Below are 8,496 nucleotides of genomic sequence, written 5' to 3' on the forward strand. Positions count from 1 at the left end.
CACTAGGAAAGCCAGCAATTCTATTGACAAAGAGGATGTCCTGCTAGGGAATAGCTTGCCAGGTTCCCCTCTTGCAGGCACCTCCAGTCTTTACAATGATCATTTTTAAGCTTCCCAGCACTTCCTTGCCTCCCTGCAATTCATAGATCTTGGCTTCAGAAAGGGAAAATCTTCCCACTACTAATGATGACTTAATCACCATGCTAAAGACCCAGACAATTCTTGAGTCTCTCTGGTCCTTCTCTTGTATCAGCTGGGAAAGGGGCAGTGGGAAAGTGCCGGAAGAATGTCTCATGCCACCCTTCAGTAAGCCCTGTGGTGACTGACATATCTGGCCTCAACTTTCTACAGCAGCGGTACTGAATCTTGACCACACATTAGAATTGTCTTTAGCGTGTTTATAAATCTTGATACCTGGGGCTCCCTTGGCCAATTAAATCGGATTTGGATGAAGACCACACTGTTTTTTGTTTTTCTATAAACTTCCTTTGGGGCACCATCTTAGCCTACTTTCATTCTCTCAGGTACCTCTTTCTATCAGTTCAGGAGAAGTCAGATTTGCAATCAAATCCCACCATTTTTTACAGCTTCACCTTTGGCAAGTAACATAGCCTTTCTGTGCCTGAATTCCTTCATCTCTAAAATGAAGATATTTTTCATACTATTTCTTGGGTTTTGGGGGTCATTTGAAAATACCTGCAAAGAAAATATTACAAAGAACATTTCCCTGAAAAGAGCTTGATAAATGTTGGTTACATATATGCCATGTCCCGATAATGGTAAAGTTCATGCATAGTCATTATTTTAGCTCATTGTCTTTCAACAGTGTTCTGTCTTAAAACCCACAATTCCAAAACAAAGATTTAAATAACATATGCTTAATAGATTTACCTAGCATGCATTGACTTCTGTAAACATACCTGCTATTAGAATTTCTAGAAAGCTCTCAAAAACTTAACAAAATGAAGTGACAAAGATGTTACCAGCTTTCCATATGTAGTAAAGAGCATTTATCCTCAAATACACATATTCAAACACATTAAAATATTTCTTTTTCCCTTTAGAAGTAGCTATGCTTCTGGAATTATTTTATTTGAAACATTTTAGAGACCTCACTGATGGTACTAATGGGTAAGATGATGTTACTTGATTGTGCCTTACCTAAATACCACATCTTTATTTAAAGTTTTACAGAGAGGACAAACAGAATCATTAAATCCACTTCTGCCCATAAAATAGATGACTGTAATCTGTCATCTCAATTTTAATAAAAGCTACTTGAAACTTTGAATTGAAATTCAATAAGAGAATTATAAGTACCATAGTGTCTATACGTTTTAAAGAAAGCTTAAAGTGCTAAACATTCTAACATATAAAGGATACAGTGTGCACATTTCTTTCTTTATTATATTTAAAATGTGAGTTATTTCTGAATTGCTCATAAGATTTGTTTGTAAAACAAAAATTTCTCCCCACTTCTTTATATGAAGATTTCCCAAATTGTCAAGAGCATACCCAGAGACATAGCCACGTAAGTACATATTCCAAAAAAGAGTTTTGTAAAGTAAAAGTGCTAACATAGTTTTTCTAAGAATGTTTGCACACATACAATGGAGTTTTATGTTATAAATAGGTCTCAATAAATTTATTTCTATGAATGATATTCTCAAAGTATACCTTACAGAATATTGTCCTATGATTCTGTATTAGAGATATTTGTTTTCTATAACATCTATTTAGAACATAAGTTAAAAGATATATAAACATTTAAAAACCAGACAACTGTTACTGATTATTTGGGCCTTGTAAAAATTCGATTTATTCTTTTTTTATGTTTATTTATTTATTGAGAGAAAGAGAGAGAGAGCATGGGTGGGGAAGGAGCAGAGAGAATGGGAGAGAGAGAATCCCAAGCAGGCTCTGTGCTATCAGTGCAGAGCTTGACAAGGGGCTTGATCTCACAAACCATGAGATCATGACCTGAGCCAAAATCAAGAGTCAGACACTCAACTGACTGAGCCACCCAGGAGCCCCCAAAATTCAATTTATTCTTGAAACAAATCCAAATTTTATGGCTTTGAGCTTCAATGTTATAAAAATTTGATTATTAATATTTCTGTTAGTGATCTTTAAAAGTTGGAGTTTGCCTACAGTTCAGTCAGCCAGTCAAATACTAAAAATGTTTGAACATCTCTCAAAAGTGACTAAATGTGTCACTAGAAGGATATTTATAATTTATATATTTATATATATATATTTATAAATTTATAATTTATAGGGAATTATAATCTACTCAACTTCTACTCATTGTTAATAACATTAGATTAGCTTTTTTTTCACTATTTCAGCTTGTTAGATTCTCATTTTATACAGAATTATAAAAAATCTGAACACTAGATATTTTAAAACAAGCCAAAAATTTGTTATCTATAGAACTGCTTTGTAGTGTCCCCATTTTAAGGGAGCATGATTCAAGCACTGTCTGGAATTTCCTTTTCTTTGTTAATGTATATTTTCTTCAATTCCAAATTCATCCTTTGCATGTTCTTCAAAACTGTGAGCATTGTGTTTGTTAGCAACCATCCCTACCCAGCCTTTCTACCCCATTCCTCTCCATCCTCCTTCTTGTAGGTAACTTGGAAGAGGAGGAAGTCCATGCCATGTTCATTTCACCTTGAGCCCAGGGACCATTCCTGGAACTGAGTGGACTCGATGTTTTAAATGAAAAACAGTAATCCCAGTGAGGTCATAGACTTGATAACATACAAAGTGACAAGCACTTTGCTCCAAGAGTTTTCTAGAACAAATAATGCTAGCATAAGAAATTAAATGTGAGTTTGAGTTAAGTGGAAAAAATAGACCAACAAAAGTAGGCATTGCCATAGTAACTTAGACATTTTTCTTCTTTTGAAGGCTTTCTAGTCACTTTTTACATATGGGGAAAAGTAGACTAGTCTGTAGTGTATCTCTCTCTCTCTCTCTCTCTCTCTGTCACACACACACACACACACACACACACACACACAAGAATTAATGCAAACATCCAGACGACTTCATAATACTTTTAAATCAACAATTAACTATACTATCACAAACTAGAAAACTAAAGCAAACATTCAAATGCTTTAATAATGGTCTTTTTAAAACCACAAATATATTGCCAGGGTATTTTAGGAAAGTTCAACTTGGGGGGAAGAGAAGGATCGAATTTTTTTACACTCAGACATGTAATATCCTCTCTGAATCCTGTCAATAGAGACATCATCGGCAGAGAAATGCTCCCAAAGCACTGTTCACTAGCAATTCTTCAAAAACAAAATCAGTTCTTAAAAAAAAATCACCACACAATAGTTCCACTTTGAATTTTTTTAATGCTTATTTATTTTTGAGAGGGAACGAGACAGAGTGTGAGCAGTAGAGGGGCAGAAAGAGAGAGGGAGACACAGAATCCGAAGCAGGCTCTAGGCTCTGAGGTGTCAGCACAGAGCCCGATGCGGGGCTCTAACAGAGGAACCATGAGATCATGACATGAGCTGAAGTCAGACACTTAAGCGACTGAGCTACTCAGGTAACCTCCCTTTTAAAAAAAATTTTTTTAATGTTTATTTATTTTTGAGAAAGAGAGACAGAGTGTGAGCAGGGGAGGGGCAGAGAGAGAGGGACAATAGGTCCACTTTGAAACAAGCACATCGCGGACTCAGGAGAAGCCCAATACCCAACCCATTCTTAAGGTCTGGCCACAAAAGAACTACTGGAATAACAGCATCTAGCCACCTTTGTCCCTACATTTTAACTGGGAGGCAAGTGATTCTAAAGTTGCATACTATTAGGACAGTAAAACTAGAGCAATATTAGAACTTCACTGATGGTAGAGTACAATTTCCTCTTTACTTCTCTCTTTTTGTACAGCACTCAAAATTTTTGCCTCTTTCTCCCCCCCACCCCCCAACACCTCACAACAGATGAGTCAGGAAGGGTGAGAGATTTGTCACAGGCCCGCTACAAGTTAGATCAGAGCTGGAATTAGAACCCAAATCTCAGTAACTGGAGCCAGCCAACTGCTATTCTAGACTCAGAACAACTCCAGTTCAGTGTCATGAATTCTGCATACTCCAAATTTGTCATTACTGTTTTGTCTGATGCTTCCTGCCATGGACTCCTAAAGCAACACAATGAAACCTCCTTTCCGGATTCTTCGATCACTGCTAGTCTAAAGCAGAGGAAAGTTACTTAAACTTTCTGGGCTTTTATCTAAACTCCGCAGGTTGAACTGGAAGTCTCTGAAAAACTTTCCAGTTCTAAAAATTCTGCTTTTCACCCTCTGTCTTATGCTTCATTCTTGATGTTTGAAATTTTCACTAGGTGGCAGGATTCCACCATCACATTACAAAAGGATTTTTCGATGGAAGCCTGGGAGCAGAAAATTTCAAAGAAACTCCTTTCCTCAGAGTGAACATAAAAAAAAAAAGCCAAAGCCAAGAGAAAGAATAACTACAAAGGCCAGTAGTCCACATATTTCATAAAGTTCTAGATCCACTTTTAATATAATTATAAAGAGGAAATTAATCAAACATGTTTTTCATACAATACTACAATTTGGCATCCAAATCAGGTAGAAGTCTGCATTAATTTCATGCATTTTAAAGTTTATTTTATCTGAATCCCAATGTAAACTATATCGGATCCCTTCCAGCAAACTGGTAGCAAGAAACAATCAATATGATGGAAACAAAAACATCTAAAACATTTAAAATCATTTTTACATGCATTTCAAAGTTTCCTATAAGTTACTACAATATATTTCTAATGTCTTTGAATTTTATTTTGAGCACTTAACTAGGTGAGTACACATGATGGTAGATTTTTGCATTTATTTGTAAAACCCTTAAGAGAATATTCTTTCAAATAGATTTTATGACATTTCATCATATATTTAAAATTATTGCCCCAAATCGGCCTTTTAAGAAATGCTGTATTGTAAATGTCACTACCAACGCTTTGTAAGAGTCCCCCAAAGCCAAGCTAATTGGTTATGCTGAGCTGAGCATTTCTCTTCTGCCAGAACCAAGTAAAGTAACATGAAACAATAACGCAACTGCATATTCTATATTGCCTAGAAGAAACTTCCCAAGTGTCTTGCCGGTTGTCAGAGAAGCTGATTAACTAGACTTTTCTTCAGCTGATAAATATGGCACTCTTGTTTGTTTGTTTTTTTTTTTTCTTTCAATTACTGGTTAATTGTATATATGCTATATGTTACTCGAAAGTTTTTTCGAAACACGAACAAACCCGCATCCTGGGAAAAGTTAGCATCAGCGCCAAAATCAGACCCATACATAACCTTCTGAATCAGCCCTTGAAAAAACCATCAACAGGTTGCTTTCATTCCCTCCCCGCACAGAGCGGTGATAACATCTCTTCGGAGGTCCTACCTTAGCAACTTGTAAGGGCTGCTTCTGCTCCTTGCCACCTTGCAATCTGAACCCCCAGGGCGCTCCACCGGTCATGGAAATGCAGATAAAATCCCCCGTGCCCATTTTCTCCTTTTAGTTGGGTAGCATGAAGAGCCTGAAAAGACAGACTAGGCTTCGGTGCGGTTGAGATGTGTGCTTAGCCCCAGGCGCCTCCAAGGTGGCAGGGCTGGGGAGCGCAGAGGCCGAGCTCCTGCTGCGGCCGCCGTCCCGGCCGCCGCTGCCGCGAACTAGCGCAGCTAATAGGATCATTCACAAGGAGGCAGAAGCGCTCCCTGGCATCGAGGACACCGCCCACTTTTGCGTCACGCTCCTTTGTTCAGCCCATTTCAAGCAAGGGAAGGAGACTCGCTCACCGCAGAAGGTCCTCTTTTGGGGCGGGTTTGGGGCGGTGGAGCAAGAGTTCCCTAGCACTCACATTTAATGCCAGCACTTAAAGAATGATTGAAAAACTTTCATTAAATAATCATATAAATAGTAGAGAACACGTGAAGGTTTTAATCTCCAGGCCACGAGTGTCATCTCCCAATATGAGCTCTGAGAACTCAACTACTAGACAATTCCAATGTCTCAAATAAATGTTTTAAGAAGAACCACATTGACGTTTGAGACAGACAAAAGGGAGTGAAAGTGGGTGAAATTATTATTTTTCTAAGTTTTTACAGTCTACGGCCTGCAGAACTAATCCCATAAGAGGAAATAAAAGAAAGCAAAACATTTGAGTTTTTCCCTCAAAACCTCCTACTCTGAAAAGTGCTTTTTTTGAACTATCAGATAGGTATATACATTTTAGAGCCGGAGGATGTGGTTGGGGGGTGGGGGAGGAGAGGGAGAAGGAGGAGAAGAAAAGGTGAGGGGAAGGATTTCCCCCTGGAAATTATATTCTTTTAACAGCGCTCTTGAATGGTTTGGATTGCTTTAAATTTAAATAAGCGTTTCATTTTCTTCCCTGTTCAGCAGGAAGGAAACTTCTTAAACCAAAATAGCCAACTACATACAATGTCACCTACAAGTTTCTTATTTTTATAATCCCTCATCACTTCTTCTGAGTCTGGGTGGTCCAAAATAAGAGTTGATTTCAATGTTTTAAAATCTGAATACAATCTACCAAAAATCGTACAAATGGAACATTTTTATTTTCCCATAATGTTTTTATTTTCCATGACATTCATCCCTGTAGGGAACGGTAATTTGTGTTACATGTGGTACCAAACAAAATTGACTTCCAGACGCTCTGCCTGTTTCAGTACTAGGAAGCACTGTGCAGTGAACATCCATACAGCCTTGTTCCCCAGAAGCCAAACGTGTCAAGTGATTTTGTTTGTGCTTTCTCACTGGGGTAAGGAAGACAACATAACCAGAGACTGTTGGCTCTCAAAGAGACCCTTTGAAGGGCATGAGGAGCAGACAGGCATCTCAAGTTTGATTCTCTTCAGAGAGGTGAATTGGCTTCCCCAAAGTCTTTCTTTGAAAAATATCATTTTATAAGTGACATCCTAAAGTATGACTGCTGAGAACAAAAGAAAAAGAACTTTTTACATGTTCTTTTTCCACCTTCTCGTGTCCCTCCTGTTCCTCAACCCAATTCAGTCTAGCTTCTATCCCCACAAGAGGGAAAACTCTCGGCAAGGTCACTTACTACCTCCTTGCTTTTGTGAGCACTTGAGATTATTAACCATGTTCTCCTTAGATTGTCTTCTCTCTTGGGCTTCGATTCGAGAACACAACACGCTCTTTCCTCTTGCATCTCTAGCCACTCGTCTCTGGCCTTGGGTAGTCCTCAGCCTCTACTAATTCATTAAATGTATGTGTTCTCTTTCAGGGCTATGTCCCGGTCTACTTTTCTCACTTTACATCCTTTCTATGGCTTCTTTCATTCACCCCATAGAATTTAACCTTCCCCCTCAATCTCAGATACAATTCCTCAACTCCAGGACAATATATGCAACTGCTCATTAAACCTGTTTCTATGTGAACCTATCACAGAAACCTAAAACTCTGTATACTCAAAATCAAGTTCCTTTTTTTTTCTCCAAATTCTGCTTTTCCTCCTTGTTTCCCATCTCAGGATAATCGGCAAACTTATTACCTTTCTCTTATGTCTGGTTCCCCTCAACCCTGACTTAAATGTAAATGTGAGGCTGGAGGCTGGAACGGGGGTAGCCATATTGTGACCATGAGGTAAAGCTGAAGAAAACTGCAAAGACTCCAGTGCTGATAAAATTAATGCCAATAGTTGTGCGCCTCCTGTTTCCTTACTGTGCAAGAAAAATGACCCTATTTGTTTAACCTGCTGTAGGTCCAGTTCATCGCTACTTGCAGCAGGTACACTCCTATCTGCTAACTCGAGGAATAGCTTCTCCATCCAACCAACCAGTTCCTCCAGAGAACCGGGGGCTCAAATATTGCTTTAATGTGAAGATTTAATCTGGGTCAGGACCTTGACAGAGAGTGTTTTATTTATCTTCAAAGTAACCATGCTAGGTAGTTATCAGTGTCTCCCTTTTACTGGTAATTAACTCAGTCTTAGATTCTACATGGTAGAGATTTGAACCTTTGCCTGCCTGAATTTAAAATGCCTGTTCTTATCATTGCCATCCTATCTCCACGATTTGTGTATTCCCTAATGCACATCTCCTATATCCAACTGCTCATTAAGACCTATGGATCCAACTTATAAGTAGAATGTAAGTCCGCCCCTTCCCTCCATTCCCACTACTGTGGTTATTTCCATCTCTGGCCCTGGTTTCAGCAATCTCCTAACTAATCTGTCCCAGCTTTGTTTCACCCTCAATTCATTTTTGACTTTACAGCAAGGGTGAAATTTCTAAAATGCAATGTTTATCTTGTTTTATCCCTCTGTTTAAAGTCTTCAAGGGCTGGGACACCTGGGTGGCTCAGTCCCTTAAGCTTCTGACTTTGGCTCAGATCATGATCTCGTGGTTTGTGAGTTCGAGCCCCACATCAGGCTCTGTGCTGACAGCTCAGAGCCTGGAGCCTGCTCTGGATTCTGTGTCTCCCTCTC

At 38.8% G+C, this 8,496-nt stretch overlaps 1 protein-coding gene across 2 annotated transcripts in view; it reads right to left on the reverse strand.

The window, feature by feature from the left end:
• The window catches only part of SYNPO2 (synaptopodin 2), a 171,300-nt gene extending 165,571 nt beyond the window's left edge, over positions 1-5,729 (reverse strand). The window contains exon 1 of one of the 2 annotated variants that reach the window (XM_019418489.2): positions 5,433-5,714. In XM_019418489.2, the coding sequence (XP_019274034.2) occupies positions 5,433-5,537 (105 nt within the window). In that variant the 5' untranslated portion in view covers positions 5,538-5,714. Of the gene's footprint in view, positions 1-5,432 lie in introns of both variants that reach the window. The other variant, XM_019418495.2, reaches the window with a different exon arrangement.
• Positions 5,730-8,496: the final 2,767 nt, after the last annotated feature.

Source organism: Panthera pardus, unplaced genomic scaffold, assembly GCF_024362965.1.
Source record: "Panthera pardus isolate Hobbes unplaced genomic scaffold, ASM2436296v1 HiC_scaffold_13, whole genome shotgun sequence".
NCBI lineage: Eukaryota > Metazoa > Chordata > Mammalia > Carnivora > Felidae > Panthera > Panthera pardus.